At 47.8% G+C, this 19,351-nt stretch overlaps 8 protein-coding genes across 8 annotated transcripts; 3 read left to right on the forward strand and 5 right to left on the reverse strand.

Moving 5' to 3' along the window:
- Nucleotides 1-504: 504 nt before the first annotated feature.
- BGW36DRAFT_296310 (mitochondrial resolvase Ydc2) lies at nucleotides 505-1,794 on the reverse strand (the record flags this gene model as incomplete). Its single annotated transcript, XM_046211255.1, has 2 exons — nucleotides 505-1,178; nucleotides 1,287-1,794. 2 exons carry the CDS (start codon nucleotides 1,792-1,794, stop codon nucleotides 505-507), a joined length of 1,182 nt encoding a protein of 393 aa, XP_046071890.1.
- Nucleotides 1,795-1,990: 196 nt separating this feature from the next.
- On the reverse strand, nucleotides 1,991-3,975 carry BGW36DRAFT_378162 (putative camp-mediated signaling protein Sok1). The gene is made up of 2 exons (XM_046216076.1): nucleotides 3,261-3,975; nucleotides 1,991-3,201 (listed from the first exon to the last, which is right to left on the reverse strand). Exons 1-2 carry the CDS (start codon nucleotides 3,921-3,923, stop codon nucleotides 2,341-2,343), a joined length of 1,524 nt encoding a protein of 507 aa, XP_046071891.1. The 5' UTR covers nucleotides 3,924-3,975; the 3' UTR covers nucleotides 1,991-2,340.
- Nucleotides 3,976-4,359: 384 nt separating this feature from the next.
- Nucleotides 4,360-4,932, forward strand: BGW36DRAFT_427162 (uncharacterized protein; the record flags this gene model as incomplete). Its single annotated transcript, XM_046220371.1, has 1 exon — nucleotides 4,360-4,932. One exon carries the CDS (start codon nucleotides 4,360-4,362, stop codon nucleotides 4,930-4,932), a length of 573 nt encoding a protein of 190 aa, XP_046071892.1.
- A 2,128-nt stretch (nucleotides 4,933-7,060) lies between these two features.
- Nucleotides 7,061-10,110, reverse strand: BGW36DRAFT_296675 (putative cell morphogenesis protein Sog2; the record flags this gene model as incomplete). The annotated part of the gene is made up of 3 exons (XM_046211293.1): nucleotides 7,061-9,472; nucleotides 9,523-9,634; nucleotides 9,698-10,110. The coding sequence occupies 3 exons, from the start codon at nucleotides 10,108-10,110 to the stop codon at nucleotides 7,061-7,063; spliced, it is 2,937 nt and encodes a 978-aa protein (XP_046071893.1).
- Nucleotides 10,111-10,764: 654 nt separating this feature from the next.
- On the reverse strand, nucleotides 10,765-12,054 carry BGW36DRAFT_341120 (37S ribosomal protein Rsm25). The gene is made up of 2 exons (XM_046213088.1): nucleotides 11,470-12,054; nucleotides 10,765-11,389 (listed from the first exon to the last, which is right to left on the reverse strand). The coding sequence occupies exons 1-2, from the start codon at nucleotides 11,904-11,906 to the stop codon at nucleotides 11,032-11,034; spliced, it is 795 nt and encodes a 264-aa protein (XP_046071894.1). The 5' UTR covers nucleotides 11,907-12,054; the 3' UTR covers nucleotides 10,765-11,031.
- Nucleotides 12,055-12,146: 92 nt separating this feature from the next.
- Nucleotides 12,147-14,846, forward strand: BGW36DRAFT_378166 (uncharacterized protein). The gene has a single exon (XM_046216077.1). It carries the CDS (start codon nucleotides 12,356-12,358, stop codon nucleotides 14,702-14,704), a length of 2,349 nt encoding a protein of 782 aa, XP_046071895.1. The 5' UTR covers nucleotides 12,147-12,355; the 3' UTR covers nucleotides 14,705-14,846.
- Nucleotides 14,847-15,002: 156 nt separating this feature from the next.
- On the forward strand, nucleotides 15,003-17,024 carry BGW36DRAFT_163118 (putative RecQ family helicase RecQ). Its single transcript, XM_046209589.1, has 4 exons — nucleotides 15,003-15,115; nucleotides 15,179-15,297; nucleotides 15,373-15,407; nucleotides 15,467-17,024. Exons 1-4 carry the CDS (start codon nucleotides 15,036-15,038, stop codon nucleotides 16,886-16,888), a joined length of 1,656 nt encoding a protein of 551 aa, XP_046071896.1. The 5' UTR covers nucleotides 15,003-15,035; the 3' UTR covers nucleotides 16,889-17,024.
- Nucleotides 17,025-17,258: 234 nt separating this feature from the next.
- BGW36DRAFT_427166 (uncharacterized protein) lies at nucleotides 17,259-19,331 on the reverse strand (the record flags this gene model as incomplete). The annotated part of the gene is made up of 9 exons (XM_046220372.1): nucleotides 17,259-17,282; nucleotides 17,341-17,860; nucleotides 17,914-18,122; nucleotides 18,176-18,340; nucleotides 18,406-18,458; nucleotides 18,534-18,555; nucleotides 18,768-18,923; nucleotides 18,982-19,061; nucleotides 19,118-19,331. 9 exons carry the CDS (start codon nucleotides 19,329-19,331, stop codon nucleotides 17,259-17,261), a joined length of 1,443 nt encoding a protein of 480 aa, XP_046071897.1.
- Between the last annotated feature and the right edge of the window lie 20 nt (nucleotides 19,332-19,351).

The following is a 19,351-nucleotide window of genomic DNA, read 5'->3' on the forward strand; positions in this document are numbered from 1 at the left end:
TGACCACCCAACGCATTCTCTTGCACAACACATGATTCGATCAACACCAATATTGACCTGGCGTTTTATTCCGTGCTAAAAATATGTCTATGAGGATGTCCGATGTGATTTGGGATGGAGCAAACTTTTACATTCTTCTTTTTTCGGAATCTTTCTCTTTTCTTGTAAAATAGTTGATTCTTTTCTCAACTTAGACTTTTCAACCTGTGCTCATGCTCAATTTAGCAATTCGTATCACCGCAGATTATTTAGACGTTCAGGCTTAGTAGGAATCCTTTTTGGCAAGCACAAATAATTATATGACAGCGACAAAACATAAGAAGATTCATGCCAGTCTAAACCTAGATACATGCATTATTGCCATCCCAGAATTTGAGTACAGACCTAAGCCGATATTGATATACAGTCGACGTCAATCACTGTATATATAGCTACATATGTAATATGACGAGTCTATATACAGGGCGAACAAAATGCCAATATTATACACGTTCCTCTCCATCTTCAATGCTTATTCTTATCACTCGCAAGAGACATTTCCACCCTCCTCAAAGCTTCAACACCATCTTTAGCGAATTGCGCTCGTCTGTCTTGCCACTCTAGCCACGTTAACCCTTGCAATAAACAGTCTGCCAAGTCATCCAACTTCTCAATCCTCCACGCTGCTTTAGACCTCTGTCCTGACCATCGCTCAAGATAAGCGGCAACCACAGTCTGCACATCTGATGGTTTCGCAGACGGAATACTGATTCTCGGCCGCGACTTGGAAGGAAAGGAAGAAGAAGAGCCTTGATCAAGCCATTCACCAACCAAATCAATCTTCATTCTCTTTATACTCTTCTGACCATCCTTGCTGTCGTCTCCCCCTTCCTTTGCACCACCCCAATACTGCGAAACACGGGCTGGACTAACACCATACACCGTGGCCGGGCAACGTCCGAGCTGCTGCATAGTATGTAGTACAGCATGCAGCATCCCCTCAAAGACCCCCACGCGCAGCGTCCATTCCAGCACCGCACTCCGTCCGCCTGACCGAAACCGCTGCCTTTCGATTAGAATGTGTGTTGGGTTGTATGCTGAAATCAGTGAGGAAAGCAGGGTGTACGCGTTTCCAGCAAGGATGTCAGGGTCAAAGCTTCTTTCCCGCTTGCTACTATGTTCGCCTATGCTATCGTCGTCTTCTTCGTCCACCGCATTATCCGATTCATGACTATTACCGTCTGCTCCCTTCCCGCGGACCTTCTTGGCGGTTAGAGTGCGGAATGCGGCCGGTGGAAGTACAAGACTCTGTGTCTGACCGGTGGGTATAGCAGCAATAGTAGTAGCAGAATGAAGTGGGGTTATTGCTGACAGCTCCTGCACGCCAATTCGATGCCATGCGTTAAGCGTTGTTGTGTGCCCTTCGTAATAATCACCAGTGTCAGTTTCAGCCTTGGCCGGCCTGACAAGTAAATGCGCAAACGCGAGGTTTTGAATCCCCATATCAATGCTCAGAATACTCAATGAGTCTCCATCATTCTGCTCTAGATTCACCCGACTATCGTTGCCCGGGTGAAGAAGCGAGTTAGTTTTATTATCGTCATGTTTGTCATGAATATGAGTAGGAGGAATATTAGGCAAGAACACACTCCGCATAAGCTCCGTTCGGAGCCTCGCGCTTAGTACGTCTTTTCGCCCTGGGTTCCTGATACCGGTCGCGCGTGCGACGGTCTTGAGCTGAGTAGCCTTGAGAGATGCTAGCCAGGTGGTCAGAGGGTCAGCCGCTTTTGTCAACGCGTGTGCAGTAAGGCGCATAGTAGGACGCAGGGTTCGCGGCTGTATTCTCCTAGAAACTCCGGCGAAGGCGTGCAAGCCAGCTTTCAGAGAGGAAAGGACCTGAATTGTTTTATTTCTGACTAGACATTTAGTTGATGTTGGTCCAATGGAACACTTGGAAAGGGTTGGTGGTAAACATTAAACAATTAGCGCGGCAAGGCGGGATACAAAATAATTCGTGAAATGCTGTTAGGCTGTGCTCAGCCTGGTGGGTCAGGTCTGCATATATCAACTCTATTTACATACTCGTGCTAAAACAAAATGCTATACTACACAAAACCAGGTATGCTAAGCTTGCTCGGACCAACTATTTGGCGCATCGCTTATCTCCATGCGCCATTGAATGCCAAGACTAGAACCAACCAGTGCCACTGCGAATGACTACCAAGTCAAATCAATATGTAGAACGCCAAGAAAAGACAGGATCCAGGCGCCAAGAATAATGCAGATCAATCCGTTAGAAAACAAATAACACAAAAGAAAAGTATACAAGCTAACGCCGAGACCAAGAAACTGGCATCAAGTTCATGGAGTCTCGGCCATATATACCAACGGTGCCCATACTCGCCAGTGCAAGACGCCAATGTGAGCAAGCTTTGTCGCAATATACCCGAGATCAGACGGTTGAGATCGAAGAAGTTGACGTGCCCGTTGCGATTCACAGATCTCAAGTGGTGACATGGAGATGTATCTTTGCGCAAGTTCGTAGGTTGTATGCTGCAATTGCTGCCGCACGCAGTTTTGAACGAGCCGAAAGGTGAACGAGTCTTCGGTGAAAGATTTCTTCAATGCGGTTTCGACTGTGCTCAAGGCTTCATCTGATACTTCACCGGTACTTCGGTTCACCTCACAAACTAGCCGAGCCATTTCGACCGCGATGCTGGCGTCATTCGGCAGACGGGTTCCTAATTTTGGGCCTTGGTTTGACGACACATCAATTTCATTTAGCAAGGCTGAGATTCGCATCATGAAAGTAGAAAGTAGATGGGAGCGTGTGTATGAGTGCCCGTAGGGTGTGTTAGTAACCATAGACTCGAAGATCGACCAGCAGACGTGGATATTGATAAGGTTTTGTACTTCGGTTCGAAGTTGCCATAAGCGGTGGTTATCAAACTGAAAGGCCTGTGGGAATTTCACATCATCGTCGCCTTGGAGCAAGAGTTCGCATAATCCTCGCAACAAAACCGCAACTGGAGAGAATTTTCTGGTTGCAAATTCCTTGGGTAGGTCTGCTATTCGCTTCTGTCCATCCTGATACCATGCTTTAGTTCCTTCGATTTTGAGCTCACGCGAGGTTATCTGTCTGCAGAAATAATCCTGGAGAAACGGAACAGTGTCCTCAATAAGAATGAGACGAAATGCACGGATTTGATGATTTGCAACATCCTGGTTAATCAAGTGCTTAGTAAATAGTAGTGGACTGATTTCCTGTACGGTTAACATACCAGCTTCATCATCTCCAATATACCAAACAAGGTCCTCAGGCCCATGGCTACCTTTGCCATGTCTTGAGAAGCGGACCCTTCAGAAATGTGTGACACCATTTCATCTGCATTTTGATCTCTCATCGGAGCACAATGCGTTTTCAAGAGAGCTGCCAGCCAGCTGGAGAGATTTGGTAGATCAAGGACGCCCTTCCGGACCTGCTGCATGAGAAGGGAGACATCCAAGTTTTCAGTCACACTAGCATGGTCTCGCTCAGGCACGAGGGTTTTGAGGATTTCTTGCAAGGTCTCGAACATCATGGGTAGTCGTGGCCGGAAGAGGCCTTCTTTGAGGATTTCTGAATCAGGAATTTGAACGAGTGAGATGTCATCCGTTTGAGAACCGTTCATATTGACATATGCGTATATCATGATCTCTACTAACAAAGCTTCCCAGTAATCGTCTGCAATTTTCCGCTTCTTTCTTCCTTTTTCTCCGTCTAAATCGGGTTTGAAGTGAAGGTCTGGCTCAAAGTTTGCATCGGTTCGGAGGTGAATATTCCGCATGATGCGTTCAAGATCCAGCTCGCTGAGGGTCTCCTTGGTAACCGGGGGTAGCAATTCGGCGCATCGCAGCCGACTTATCTGGTGGCAGTCTAACACCATACCTTGAGGGATGCGCATTGCCGTGACCTGAGTGCGACAGCCCCGGGTAGGGAGGCTCGCCTGGCGAGAGCTTCTCACCGAGAGCTTCTCATCAGGATCGCAATCGGCGACACATGCATTGGTGGCAACAGCACTCTTCTGGGGATCCTGTCGAGGGTCGATGTTATCGTTTTCTGCGCCGCTGACTGGATTCGAGGGTCTACCATATCCATCCACCCGATACTCCGGTTTATCCTCTTTGTTGTTGCGAGTGTTGGGTCGCGACTTCTTGGGCTTCTGTAGGTCCATTGCGGCAGGAGGTTCATGCAATCGAAAAGTCGCAGAGGAATCAATTGATGCTGTCAGGCACAGTCCGGGCTCGTTCCTGGGGTAAGATGTGTAATGGCAACCCGTTCTTTGTGGCTTGTGTTGTATATCTATCTGTATATACCGAGCTGGTCGAGATGACGGAATGATGCCGCATGCAGCCTGGAGCGAAGACAGAGGCAGAGTCACAGACGCGGACACGCCCACGCCATCCAGAGGACAGAGAGGGCCCGCGACAAACAGGCGGCGAGCAAGGGAAGGCGAGGCTCGGGCGGTTGTGGGAGAGCAGGAAGAAGCCGCGAACGGCAAGTATCAAGTATGCGGCGACGGAAGGAGAAGGAGCGGGTGTGCTGCTGTTTCTGTTCTTTCTTCTTTTCCCCGCCAACAGCAACACGATGGACGACAGCAGCACGGTCGATTTGCGAAAATGAAGAAAAGTAAGCGACAAGCGCACTCGTTATATCGCCTGCATGGCCTGTTGCGCCAAAGCGAAGATCCAACAAAGGGCCAAACAAGGGAGAAAGCGACGGAGCCTGCCCTGCCGTCTACGAACCACGGCGTTCAGAGTCTCTCTTCTTCACGCTGGGCTGCTGTTATTGGGCCGTCCTCTTCGCCTGTCTTTTTCTTCGGGCGAGAAAATTCGCGCAACGCAGACCTGGATGTTTTCTTTTGGCTGCTCGTGCTCTTACTGGAACTACGCCTGGGTTTGGGGGTACCTTAGTCAGTAAGCTCGGTGCTGCTGGCACTGCAAAAGGGGGTTCCCTTCCCACCGCCCTTTTCTTGTGTTAGCGCGGTAGCAAATAGACATAGGCGAGCTAGAATTGGACATGGGCAGGGCATCCTGATAGCAAGAAAACGCAGGAGAAAAGTGAGGCTGATGCGTGGGGATCTGCAACATTTAGATCGACGCTTGCAGCAGACCCGTTTTCAGTGCGTATGCGCAAATGTTGGACACTCCTTAGAACTTGTCTACTATTGTAATTACGCACGGCCACGGTCTTGTTGGACCGTTGCCACGCGCACTTCATCTTAGTCTCGGCACTATAACCAGAACATTTTCATACATACATGATACGTGGTGTGTGACGTCTTTGAAGGGACACCAGGGATGGTTCTACATGAATGATGAGGGTCTCCCGCACTAAAGAGGACAAAACTAACCTGGCCAATTGTGACACCCCTACGGGCCAGATCCGAGGAGTCCGGCCACAGTTAACCCACCGAACAACACGTCTTTAGACTCTTTGAAGGATGTGTGCAAGGGTGAAGCACGCATTGTTTTGGGGTCTTGGCTGGACTGGAGGTAAGGTACAATGGGATCCTCGCTTGGACCTCAGAGAAAGCTGAACAATTTGACGTGGTAATTCGTGTGTTCTGGTAAAGCCTTATCTTCGCGTTCAGCCAATTCGTTCTATCGGTGAAGGGTGGGCGTTGCTGTCTGGTCATCACTTGCCGACCAAGTCACGTACACCCTGTGAGCTTTAGGAGTTGGACGATATTACAATTGCCTAGTGGCAACAAGTCCATAAACCCCAAGACTCGGTGTGAGAATATTTGATCAGCAACAGTCACGAGGGATCATGGACTAGAGAGCAGTCTGACGTGAAGCAGGTTGATTAGTGTGACCTTTTTAGGATGGAGCAGGAACAAGCGCCAATAGTCGCCGCGACCAATGGCGCGGTCACTCGATGGTGTGGACGGATAGTACGGGATTAATCCATGGACGGTGGACCACGCGGAGAGACTATTTTAGCTGCCCAGACAGACGGGATACAGCGTCTGCCGGTCAAAGGTGGAAGTGATTTGCTTGATGTTTCTTCTCCTCAGCATGTCACCACCACAAAACACGTTTCTACGTGTTAATTGCATGGATTGGGAGAGGACTATGGTCTCAGCAACTTGATTTATCCTTGCCAGTTCGTTCGCCACGACATCATGCGCTGCGCTGCACAGCGGCATGCGGTGCGAGGCTAAGGGAATAATAGGGGCGAGTCGGTCCGCCACGTTTCCGCCGCCTCACTTTTTTCCTAGCTCTCTGCTGCCACAGTGGAGTAACACCTTCCAAGACACTTTTGAAGTTTTGATGCTGGCCAAACATATTAATGGAGAGCCGAACTGATAATCATTAGAATAGCCCCCTGAGGCTGTAGGTTGTAGGCTTTTGCTTCATTGCACGTTGGCAGACTTGTGAAACATTTTTTGCCTTGGTTGACCTACCAGGCTACCACGATAACCCATTTTTGTCAAAGAGTTGTCAATGACACCTGATGACCCTGGAACATAACGTACAATGGTTTAGAATGTGACGACATACATGTAGAAGACGATAGAGCACAGGCATGTACTGTTATATGCACTGCATATGTATCAATTGTATTCGAGTCCTGTCTCACATTGCTCAATTAGTGTACTAAGATATCCTCCAAGTAATATGTAACAATGAATCCCGAGTTGCATAATCCATAACTGTCATGCATGAAAAATAAGAACTTTTCTATCCTGAAATGTGTGACTGATCTGGTAGATCTTCCGAAAATTTTAAACAAAAACTCCTGAATTATGATTGGGCATCAGCAACGTTTGAACCTATGTATATATACATGCTCCATCCGAGTTCAAGAGCTGACAGATGGGTTTCAATGAGGCAGAAAGCTGAAATCAACTAGTCGTAGTAGCGCTAAAACCCATGTCGTTATTGCTATTGCGCCTGTGTGTATAAATCAAACTCATAAATATGACGGCGGTCGGTTACTGTATAAACAAAGTGAGGGTATTTCCTTTCAAAAAAAAAACAGACAAGGTAGCTTCGCACGACCAAGATGGTTCGCAATAGCCTATCGGAACGTGTCTCATCGGCGGTAAAGATAAGGAGTCTGGTTTTGCATGGATAAAAGTGTGTCGGCCCGCTGGAAAACATCACCCGTAAAGAACCGGTCACTATAAGTACTGGCTGGAGTTGATGGTATAGTCGCCTGAACGGCAGGTCCTAATGCGGCGCTTAAGGGAGTAGCAGGTAGAGTGGATGATTGTGGAGAAGTGCTAAAGTGTCGACCGCTATGGCTCAGGTAGGACGCCGATGAAGATGCATGGTGTTGACTTTGCAGTGGCGGCCCGTATACAGCAGTTGGGGGGACCGAGCTCATATCCGCAAGATAAGACCAAGGAGATGCTTCGATCAGCCGACCGGCCTCTCGACTAGCTTTTTGTACAGGCCGTAGAATTGTCACAATGTCGGGGGGCAAAAGTTGCATGTTCCTTACTTCCCGCATGCCCGTTACCAAGTCAACAAAAGACTGCATGAAAACCTTGCATAATTGCCAGAATTCTCTTTGGTTTCTCATCCCAACCCCTGGCTCTTTGAGCTTCATCGTCAAGAGTCTTTTACCCAACGCCTCGGAAGTTTCGTAGCAAGCATTGCATCGACGGATGAGGTCATTCCAGATAATACGAATTTCTTCGGGTTCTCTAGTCTCTTCCGCAGCTTCAAGGCATCGAGTAAACTGAATCCTAGCAGATGGAAGGGCGTGAAGAGCAGCGTTGTATGTTGCTGTGAGTTGTTTGAATATCCTTTCAAAGATCTGCTCTTCTAGAACCTCATCTAGCCCAGTCACCGGGTTGATTCGACTCACAGATGGCGGGGGAACGGGTGAGAATGATTCGCCTGAACGAGGCGTTGCAAGTGATGACAGCCCCGTACTATTCAGCAACGTGGTAGTCCGGCTGTTTGATCGACTTCGATTCCCATAGCTAAGAGTTGCTGAATTCGGTGTTGATATACCCGGTGAGAGAATAGTAGAGGACGAAAAGGCCGGATTGCTTGGGCCGTTTGGAGGATGCTGGATCATAGTATCGCTTCGCAGTCGACGCGTCGAATAGGTGTTTTCTCTCGGAGTCACCACTTTGGTCGGTATGCGATCCAAAGAAGGGTCGTGTTTTTCAACCCCAGATTGAGACAAGGTATCGCCTCCCATTGGCAGGCTCTTTTTGCGAGGAACAAGTGATGACCCGAGACTTATGCACGCATTACGTAGCTCTAAGAGGCTACCATATACCGTCAACATAAGCGATCGAACGTACCGCGAGTCGCCTTGGGCAACAATCCTTTCCGTGCCTTGACGTAACTGTGAACCGACATGTGTGTATGCCATAAGACAAGTCACGCATTCTCGTTTGACATCACTTGAAAGTCTTGCAAAATCCCGGTCGTCAGGATCTATGCTCATGATGCTTTCCAAAGCTTCGTTCAGTTGTTCTACGTGCGTTGACGCATTGTAGAACACAATTTCTAGACTATGTCGTCGCGCATCATCTCCTTTGATAACATTGATCAAGGTAGAAATATGAGAGTGAATCTGAAATAAGGAAAATAGAATTCCCTTTGCACCCTTCACTATAGGCGCTCGCATTGTCTCTTCCTTATTCTCTGGTAGACTTGACATGCGACGAGAAGCTCCATCTCGAGCTCGCCTGCGCCCTCCACGTGGACTTCCTGGGCTGGAGGAATTGCTACCATTGCGTCCACTGGTAGAGTTAGTCCTAAGGAGGGAGCCATGGCTGAGCCCTCGCAAGTGACTATTGCGATACGGTCGCATCTCATTGAGCGTACCAAGATCAGTCTTTCGCGATATCAAGCCCATTCGTTTGTTCCGTGCCGATTGAGGAATAATTCCTTCGCTATTACTGCGATTACGCTCATTGGATCCATTGGCGAATGGCGCGATCCCAGGTCTTGGGAAACCTAAGCCTTGACCAGAAGCTAGACGTTGATGCGACTTCATAGGAATAGGAGGTGGCCTCGACAAACTGGGTGATCGCAGATCTGATGAACCGTCCCCAGTGCTAGGGATCACAGGAAACCGACTGTTGATTCCACGTTTAACTGGTTTTGGCGTATCTACTATTGTCTCGCTGACATCGCTGCCACTTTCAGGCTCTGGCGTTGCGCTTTGTCGTCGAGTTTTTAAAATGCGCTTCAATTCTGCAGTAACAATGGCTTCTTTCTCGTTCGTTGACATAGATAGTGAAGATACCTCACTTTCTTTGTTCTCAAGTATCCTCCTCAAAGGATATTTCAGAAAATTACCAGACACCTTAAGAATCTGTAATTTATTCATATCCGCGAGTCCAGCTGGCAAATCGTCTAGTCGATTTTGCATAATGGAAAAGACGCGTAATGAGGTTAATTTTCGTACTTCATCAGGAATCCGGCTGATTTTGTTCCTGCTGAGATCTAGAATCTCGAGCAGAGGAAGCCTATAAATCTAGAAGACGTTAGGTTTGTTTCACACTGAGCAATGGTTTGATGACGAACTCCTTTTGGAAATTCGCGGAAGTTATTCGCGCGAATGTTAAGATAACGTAGGTGGGCGCATTCGGAAAAGCGGTAGGGTATATGAAGAAGGTGGTTATTTGACAACGAAAGCCTGTAGAAGTTAGCTCAGTTCTCCCAGCTCTCTTTCAATGAACCGCAGCCTATCATCCATTACCTTTCTACTTCGTCTTTGATTATATCCACAACCCCCTCGGGGATTTGAGCAATATGCGAATGACCGAGATCGATTGTTAATTTTGGCCGAACCACATCACTTACTGCCTCACTACCGGCCAGCGAACGTTTCGTGTCCTGGATACCATTTTCCACCGCTTGTTGGGTTAATTCAATCGTCTCCTCTGGAGTTAAGTGACGCGTTGCGCTATCGCGATTGTTATGGATGTTCGTCTCTTTGGTGGCCTTTGCAGTCTGCTGCAAGTATTCTGAGTCATCGCCAACACTCGACGGAGCACTTGTAATCGAACCGGTGGATGAAAAGCTGGATCCGGGGGTTATAGTTATGTCTTCCATACTTGTTTCACTTCGAATTGAACGTGTGGCCTTCGCGGTATCTCCCAGACGTATCATAATGTTGGGAATGGACAAGGTGACAAGAATGACCACGAGATGTAATCAAATCGCAACACACAATGCGTGTTCAAGATAGTGTGCGACAATTCTTAAGCGTCGCTGGTGCGGTCGAAATAAGCATTACATTGGTAAAATGCATAATCATAGAACCGCAACGGCGTGTTGAGAGTACCAGGTCGGGGCTATGCAAATGGTTTCTTGTGAAGCGGTGACAGGGTAGAGGCAATGGCCGTATGAAACTCCAGGCAAGTCGGTTACCGAAATAAACTAAGTAGCCCGACTAGAATCGATCGCCTTGCAAATAGGGAGAGGTAATCGTCTCGAATATTTTGGAGCAAGGAGCCTTTTGAGTTGGCGGGGATCAAGGGTCGCAGTCTGAGTGCTGTTAACGGGGGGTTGGGGATGAGGGGGGAGCCCAGCCCGCGACTTTCGTGCACGACAGCGGATCGAAGCTGTGTTGTATTGCCGTGTTGTATATGTGTATGGCTCTGGACCGTGGTGGAGGGCGAGGTTGGGTTGGGAAGGGACGGTTTTCGATGCTGGCCTGCGTTGGCAGTGGTGAGTCTGGATTGATACTGGCAGGTGGGTCCAGATGTCCGGACTTGGAGCCTGAGGCTTCAACGGCTGGAACGGCCGCCGATCACGGTTCTAGTTCTAATTAATTAATTAATATCAATGCGTATACGTATCACTTTCTTAGGAGCCGCTATTTGGACGGTCAAGGACATCTGTACCACTAAGCTCACTTCTAAACTGTGCGAATAGCTCGAGCTGCAAAGAGGAAGTAAATGTAACAACCCTGCAGACCAACCCGGGGCAGACACTCTCATAATATCCACGAACGAGAAAATAATGATTTCATTTATAGTACATGTCAGAATACCCACAAATGCATACAGAAAAATACACCTTTGTAGACTATTGATCTGCTTCAGACCCAGGCTCGGCAGGTGAAAGCGTGTTGCTGTCATCGTCTGCGGGAAGAACGGCTTCTGGTGCACCCACAAATGCAGCCTGCTTTTGATCAAGCACTTGAGCTTCTGCCTTTGCCCACGTCTTCCAATTTTCGTACACTTTGTCTTCCAGTTTCATGCTGACTTCCAACATGCGAGGGCCGAAGATTGCGCCTGTCGCCTCGGCTTCCTCCGCTGCTACTCGCTGTTCGATCTCCTGTTTAAGACGAAGCCGATAAAATTCTCGACGAGCGATATCGTATGCCGCGGCCTTGGTCATGTCCGGCACGTTGTTGAGAAGCCATAGTTGTCGCTGTACCACACTGTATAACAAATCATGAGGAAAGGCTCTAAACTTAGGTGGGCTATTGTGACAACAACAGCCCAAGAAGATAAGACATACCTTTCACCATCAAGCCTTTTGCCCGGCTGTTGTAATCGACTCCAATCCCAGTTTTCAAAGTCTTTCCCTGTCTTTTCCACCAAAATTCGAGGTCTTGCCAACTCCCATGGGTGATCGCGGAAGAACTCTTTACGTAACTGATCTTCTTCGTACTTGATTTCCACTGGTAAGAAAATCTTGCTAGGCTTTTTATTTGATTTTGATTGTTTGTGGGAGATTGGTTCGTGGACGATTTCGGTGCGAGAAGTTCCTGGTATCGTCCTGACCCGCTGACGCAAGTATTGGTGTTGAATGGGCTGTTGGCGAACGACAGTTTGAGTAGGAGGAATATCGCCTACGACATCCGCCCAGCTAGGCAGGATACCTATCTTTTTGCTTGCTCTTTGCCGCAGAGCCATCTGTCGCACCCGCAGTGCGGTCAAGTTGTATTTCCCCATAATGGCTCTGGCGAGAGCCCGGCAAGGCCGATGCTGGAAAAAAAAATACCAGAATGTGATCTCTAGGTCGAATTAGAGGAATTAGTTGCGTTGTTTAACACTGGAGCGCAGGATATTGGCTGGCCTCGAAGAATTGCTCGGGAGAGAGGTCGGGTTGTTGGATGCGGTGCTGGGCGCGGCTTCCCAGAAAAAAGACGATCGCGCAAATTGGAGCTCTCCGATTGGCCCACGGGGCTTCCGCGCAAAAAGACCATCCATCTCTGAGGTTATTTCCAGGCACAACCTTTCACGATTCAGGAACCTGGATCCGACTCCTTCTGTTCCAGTTACTATCAAGTATTTTTTGAGTGTTATTTCTGTGCTATATAATCTTTTTCATCTTGGTTCTTGTCGCCCGTGCCCTTGACTGAGATGCATGGTTGAATCAATGCCGCCATGTCTGCATTCTCATGCCGAATCCAACTCAGTCCGCCAGGCCAGCAGAGCCCACAGCTGCTACCCTCCCAGGCTCGGTGTCCCCTACCTCCTCAAGAGCTCCTTCGATGTTCAATCGAGACTTAGCCAATTTCCAGAAATCACTCCGGTGCCTGCGATCCCGACGTCGATCGCTCGGTGTCGAGACGATAGCAGATATTTTTATCCAATCTCTGGTGGTTGCTGGATTTTGTGCTGACCACAGCCCTCGAAGCCATATCTTTTCGGCTACGAACAATAAGTCAAAGAGATCAAGCTTTAGATTTTGCTCGTCAATTATGCACCGTGATCACCAGGATAACTTCGATCGGTCCTATCTCCAGCATCGCGCCTCCTCTCCTTTCCACGTGAATAGGCACTCGAGACCATTGAGTACCTACGCAACAAGGACCGACCATAAAATTGATTATGATTTTGAAGAATCACCAGATGACGATATAATTAGCCGTCGAAACACGCAAAGCGAGCTCATGGCCACAACGAGAAGAGCAGACAGGATTGAAGATCGCCGCGTGGATATGGCCCCCCAAACTGGGGTGGCCACTAGAGAGAAGAAGAAACACACCCAGTATGCTTCACAAAAAGGCGAACGAAAAAGAATACGCGAATCTTCGAATGTGCCAGCTCTGAGCAAGAATCCAGCCGTTACTCTGCAGTCTAGCTCGTCCATAACAGAGCATTTGAAGAAAAACCACGCAAATACGTCAGATATATCAAACGTTTTTAAGAGCATGGTCAAAAAAGTGGAGTCCGGCCCACGTCACGAAGATTTTGACCTCAACTCATTCTTGACTGCCCTTGATGACAAAACAAAATCTAACCAATTTGTTTTCAACTTATATAAGAAACTTCCACCACCTGGAGTTCTGCGCCTTTCAAAGCCTCAGAGAAGCAAGCTTCTGCGACGCTTTGCACAGCCCCCAGATAGGCGTCGTTCTAATGCTCGGTATTACCTTTTCTTGATACAGGAAATGATTGATGCGGAACTCCCTTTATCTCGATCCCTGTGGACATCCGCCATCTATTTCACAGCTCACAAAGTACCTGTTCTTCAAAAGAGGGATTTACAAGATGCCCTCGAACTTTGGCGCCGAATGGAAAAGATTAATGGCATACAGTCAGATGACATAGTATTCGAACTTCTATTTACTATTGCTGTGAAGTCTGGCCAGTTTGCCGTGGCTGATCGTTTAATGGAAGAAATGACAGCTCGAGGTATACGTCATACTCGTCACGGAATGGTCTCCAAAATCTATTACTGTGGTCAAAAACATGACATTGATGGCATACACGAAGCTTTCGAAGAGTTTGTTCGATCAGGTGAAGTCATCGATACGGCAGTCCTTAATTGCCTGCTTTCGTCCTTGCTCCGAGCTGGACAATTAGATACAGCAGAGCAGCTATATTCTCGAATGATTCAGGAACACAAGAGAGTGTCTAATGCCTTTCCCGAAGCACAGCAGAACACCATTTCCCCCTCTCTATCCTCCGATTTCGGTACCTGGAGAAAGAATGCCAAAAGACTCGGATCAACTTTTGAAAGATACGCCTCCCTTCAGAAGCGGCATAGACAACATGCAGAACATGCAGAACAGCTACAGAATGCTATCCCGTTGGCACCTGATACAAGAACATTCTTCATCCTTTTTGGCCATCATTGTCTTCTCACAGGTGACTTAAAAGCGATATGTGTGCTTATCAGAGACATGGAGCAAACCTTTCCCGTTCCGCCTAGAACATTCATTTATTATTTTCTATTTCAAGCCTTTGCTCGCCACAATGGGACAAAAGGCTGGACGAAAGAGAAGCTTCAAGAGGTGTGGAAGGCATTCAGACGCGTGTTATATGAATCTTATACAAGACTCGAGCGACTCGAGATTGATGGCTCGTCGTTTACAAAAATACACTGGGAGAATCCGATCAAATCAAGCACCGAACTCCTACTGGACACTCCCGATGAGAATGAACCCGACGTGAGACCAGTCTCCGAGGATAGCCCGGAAACAGAAGTTTCGAACGATCTCATGCAGGAGGAGGAAGAACTCTTGACCATGTTTGATAACGTGGGCCATTACTGGGACTCCTCGTATCTCGATGAGAATATGCCACGACGACTAGAAAATGCCGTGTTCCTTAGTCGGGAGCTCAACATTGTCATTCTCAAAGCTTTTGGCGCCCATGCAGAATCGGAAGATGTGTTACACGTCTTCACGCAGATCGAAAGGATTTGGAAACCATGGAAAAGACTCCCTTCAGATGCCCAGGCAGTCAAGAATGAATTGCAGAGGCAACTGATTAAGACTCAAAAGAAACGTCGACTGTGAGCGGTCTTGTTTATGTAACGACCGATGGTCAGGAGTCAGTTTGTATGCCTCCAATGACCGAGTCAACACTTGTACAATCTTTAAACCCATGTAAATTTATATATATTTATCCTTCATATAGAATACATCGCTCTAATTTTCCGTATTCTTGGAATTCTTGAAGTTCCGTTAAATTGATATGTCCTTCAATCCCGCTAAGAAATCACATGACACCGCGATTTGCTTGTCGAGATAAACGCTCCCACTGCTGCAACTTCCTGCTAACTGTGTGAGGAACCCGGAGAATTCGAGTCTCGGGGGTCTATCATGACGCAAAACATGCCCCACAGAGATGGTAGATTGTCAAAATCGACACCCTAGGGTGGACATTGATTTTACCCTGCGACGCGTATTTGGTAAATCATCTTTTCGGTTAGTGAATACAACTCCCAATTATTTGTACACCGAGCCCACCATTGCTAATATTTGAAACAGTCCTCTTCAACGTGAAGTTATAGCGGCAGCTATAGATGGCCAAGATGTTTTCTTACAAGCTGCTACTTCATTTGGAAAGAGTTTGTGCTTTCAGCTGCCTGCCGTTGTCAGTCATGGTGGTGAGTCTCGCATCCTAATCTATGGCATTGATAATGTCTATGTCTGGGCATTGGTATATACTAATTCACACGTAGTCACACTCGTGGTATCGCCACTTCTTTCTCTTATGGTGAGACTAGCATTTTGACTTGAAGTTTTCATAAGGAGCCTTATTAAAAATTGTTATAGATAGATCAAGTAGCCGCACTCGAGGCCAATGGAGTACCCGTTGCTACTATCAATGGTAACACGCCATATGCCGAAAGAAGAACAATCATGGACGACCTTTTGTCTGGTCATCCAAAAATTCGATTACTTTATGTGACTCCTGAGTTCTGCAGCACCGAGACTTTTCGGCGGAATCTCATAAGGATCTATGCACAAGGAGAACTAAACCGTGTAGCCATAGACGAGGCTCATTGTATTAGCGAATGGGGCCACGACTTTCGACCAGCATATAAAGAACTCTCTTGGTTCAAGAACAATTTCAAACATCCTCCAGTGCCCATCACAGCACTTACTGCAACTGCAACGCCTCCTGTGCGCATGGATATTATCAACTTATTAGGCCTCGATGTCAGAACGCTGAAGATGTTCAACACCTCATCTGCCCGCCCTAATATCCACTATGAAGTACGGTACGTGGAGGGTGAATCCAATGACTGTACTATGGGAGAATCTGAGGACCCTAAAATACAGCACTTGTTGTCATGGTTGAAACTCGTCCGTGGCCGGCGTGACTCTCGTCTTAACCCTAGTGCGCAAAGGGAGTTGACAAGAACGAAGGCTCCTTCAATGTCTGGGATTATTTACGTACCATTACGATCGGTTGCCGACTGGCTTGCCCGCATGCTTTCAGGCTCGGATAATGATATTCGAGCAGTAGCTTATCATGCCGGACTGCCAAATAGTGAGCGAAACCGAATCCAGACAATGTGGACATCAAAGGGACCGGCCCCGGTTCAAGACAACGAGCCAGTCCCTGCCTTCTCGATAATCGTAGCCACAGCTGCGTTTGGTATGGGGATAGACAATCCTCATGTTCGCTTTGTAGTTCACTGGACACCTCCGCGAAGCTTCGAGGGGTTTGTCCAGGAATCTGGTCGTGCTGGGAGAGATGGACGCGCAGCAATGTCTATTGTATATTACAGCTACGAGGAGCGCGAGAGAGTCTCAGAGAGGATAAAAATGGATGAAAACCCTAAGGCAGGCTCTCGTCGCCGCTACATGCCACAAACTGCCGCCAGCAAAGAGCATTCATTGAAAGCACGTGTTGAAAGCTTTCAAAAAGTTGTCCAATACTGTGAAAGTACATGGCGATGTAGACATGAGATCATCAAGGATTTTTTTGGTGACTTTGAGCTTGAGATGATGGGAAGTACTCAAGCAGATATTTCCAGCCAATTTGTGTTATCATCATCGCCACTAGACGAAGAGCTTCCCACGTCGCCTTGTGATTTTGCATGTGATGTTTGCAAGTACGGTGCAGAGGAAATTAAAAAACGAAAAGAAAAAATTGATGCAAACGATGATAATAGCACCGCGTGCCAGAGGGGCATAGCAAGAGTACAGCCTTTTCACGCGGTTCTCAGCTTACGATTGGACCACTAGTTAACTAAAAGGCCACATGGTAGAAAGGCCAATTCTTGCATCCAACAGCAGGTGCATTGATTATATAGATCATATGATAACGAGTGGTCAGCGACTTTTTTCTTCGGTGTCATTAGAGTTTGTCCGGAAATCTACATGTGGATTCGGTGCAAAAAAAATCAATGTAGTTTTTATGTTCACTAGAGCTACGACGCGATACCTAGAATAAAGTATAATAACAAAGCCACAAATATTAGAAGAAGATCAAGATCTGGATACATTGGTCTTGAAATGGGAGTTTTAACTCGGGCTTATTAGTTTCATGAGGGAGCGACCACCCAGGTATTCAAACTGTCTATGATATAAAATTTGTCCTTTTGAGGCCAAGCGATCATAACCCAGGAGGCGGAGGAACCTGTTGGGCAAGGGTTAGCCTGAATAAACACAGATGACCAAAGCATAAAACTCCTTACAGCGTTGTAACCCCCACTCGGAGGTGGTGGAGGGGGAGGGGATCCAGATCCAGCTCCCGGCGGAGGAGGGGGAGGTACATCATTTGAAGGAGGGGGTGGTGGAGGTGCAGCGCCATCGGTGGCCCCTTGTTGCTGCTGAGCCCATTGTTGATAGTATTGATAGTAAGCGACATAGTTCTGGTAACCGCCGTATGCGGCGTATGGATCCGAGCCACTACCGTAGTACTGGGCATATTGAGCAGCATAGTCGGAGTTGGTAGCACCAGGTGCCCCCTCGCCTGGAGCGCCTTGACCGGTAGGACTCATTGATGCACTAGCTGAAGACTGTTGGCCTTGCTGCTGATACCCGCCATAGCCACCACCATAACCCCCACCATGATGGCGATCACCGCGTTGGCCATAACCACCGTAGCTATGCTGAGGAGGATTTTCTTTGAAGCGTTGATACTGCTCTCGAACGTTTGACAAAAGATCCTCACATAGCTCTTTAGCGTTCTGTACTTGACTGGGATCGGGGCCGCTGCAGCTAGATCAGTACAAAGATTCCTAATTATATAGGTGAAAAGAACATACGCAACATGCAAGTACATGGGTTCATCACTCTCACGATCGGTACCAATTTCTCTGAATCCAGATCCACGACCCTTGATCTGCACCTTACAGCCGGTCTTCTGTTGGATGTGTTTGACGTAGGCACCGCCCTGGCCGACAACCTGGGCTCGCAAATTGAAACCTTGGATTGGTTCTAAGTCAACAGGAATACGTTCCTCGGGCCATTTCCTCTAGAGCAAAATGTAAGTATGCACTAACTTCATGGAATGGGAAAGTAGCCTACCCGCCCAAATTCATCACGCTCCACCTCAGGTTGTTCCCGTCGACGAAATCGACGCTCGTCCACAAGATTCGGCAATTCTTGCTTCATCAGCTCTTCGATGCGTTCAATGGCTTTGTCTAGGCCTTCTCGAGATGTGCTTGTAATATGAAGGTAAAGTGGCGGATTCTGTCACAAGGAACTTGTTAGGGCAGAGCTCGAAGGGCGTGCTAGAGAGCGCCGAGCGGACTTACCGCAGCCGTAGCCATAGACTTATCCGGGTAGTAGCTACCACGGGTCGTGACATCTTCACAACTGATAAGCATGTAATTCACACAATCAAATATCAATTATATAAAGCATTGTATGGGGAAAGGCGTACCGGCGCCAGTTTCTTCTTTAATCTATATCAAGCAGCGGAGGTCAGCAGATGCAAAAGAGGGGCAATGATATGCTATGGATGACTGGGTAAGCTTCAAGCATCACTAAAAGAGCAATCTCTATTGAGGAATGACAGGAATGGGGGATTAATAGACGTAGTTAAACAGATCTGGAACCGGTGAAACCATGTCTATGTGCCTGGGAATATCAGCAAGATATGACAGGATTAATTTACCATTCTCTGCGTAGACCCTTTGGTCAGGGTATATCGATTGCGCAGATCATTGACTTCAATATCTCTGATATAGTCTCCATCCGCAATGTAAACATCATTATCAAGCTTGGTAGCACCTTCGATGGGAGTTGTAGATTTTGCGACAGGGCTTGCAGTCTGTGGTTGGTTAGAATTGCGGAAGACGAGGAACGAATTCTAAAGACCCATAGCTCACCGAGCGAATAGGAGGCACGTCAACATGTTGAATGCCCTTTTTAGCCTGTAGCTGTGCATTTATCTTTGCTGCGGCAGCAGCTGTTCGATGGATCAGTCTCCGTATTTCAAACAGAAAAGGGTGAGTTGGCACTCACCTGCAGCAGCAGCAGGGTCATGTGGACTCGCTGATTTAGGAGCCTCAGCGCCAGGGCTGCGAGGCTCTCGACTTAACGGACTGCGATGGCGTGCCGACTCAGACTGGCGAGAGGTGGGTGATCGTGAGCGACGGTCGAACCTGGACTGCCGGCGAGGGTCGGGTTCGGTCTGATCGAAGCGAGATCGTTTCGCTCGGCGCTCGTCGTCTGCCATCTTTGATTCACAGCTCGAAG

Source organism: Talaromyces proteolyticus (assembly GCF_021365285.1).
Source record: "Talaromyces proteolyticus strain PMI_201 chromosome Unknown BGW36scaffold_6, whole genome shotgun sequence".
Taxonomy (NCBI): Eukaryota; Fungi; Ascomycota; class Eurotiomycetes; order Eurotiales; family Trichocomaceae; genus Talaromyces; species Talaromyces proteolyticus.

Bases quoted from the DNA above. Each gene is read 5' to 3' on its own strand.
- BGW36DRAFT_378162 (XM_046216076.1), bottom strand. From the start codon at position 3,923: ATGCGCATCCCTCAAGGTATGGTGTTAGACTGCCACCAGATAAGTCGG. The intron at 3,202-3,260 runs GTATGTTAACCG...TTGATTAACCAG, and splicing joins TATTGGAGATGATGAAGCTG to GATGTTGCAAATCATCAAAT.
- BGW36DRAFT_378166 (XM_046216077.1), top strand. From the start codon at position 12,356: ATGCCGAATCCAACTCAGTCCGCCAGGCCAGCAGAGCCCACAGCTGCT.
- BGW36DRAFT_163118 (XM_046209589.1), top strand. From the start codon at position 15,036: ATGGTAGATTGTCAAAATCGACACCCTAGGGTGGACATTGATTTTACC. The intron at 15,298-15,372 runs GTGAGTCTCGCA...ATTCACACGTAG, and splicing joins TGCCGTTGTCAGTCATGGTG to TCACACTCGTGGTATCGCCA. The intron at 15,408-15,466 runs GTGAGACTAGCA...AAATTGTTATAG, and splicing joins CGCCACTTCTTTCTCTTATG to ATAGATCAAGTAGCCGCACT.
- BGW36DRAFT_341120 (XM_046213088.1), bottom strand. From the start codon at position 11,906: ATGGGGAAATACAACTTGACCGCACTGCGGGTGCGACAGATGGCTCTG. The intron at 11,390-11,469 runs GTATGTCTTATC...TTTGTTATACAG, and splicing joins AAAAGGCTTGATGGTGAAAG to TGTGGTACAGCGACAACTAT.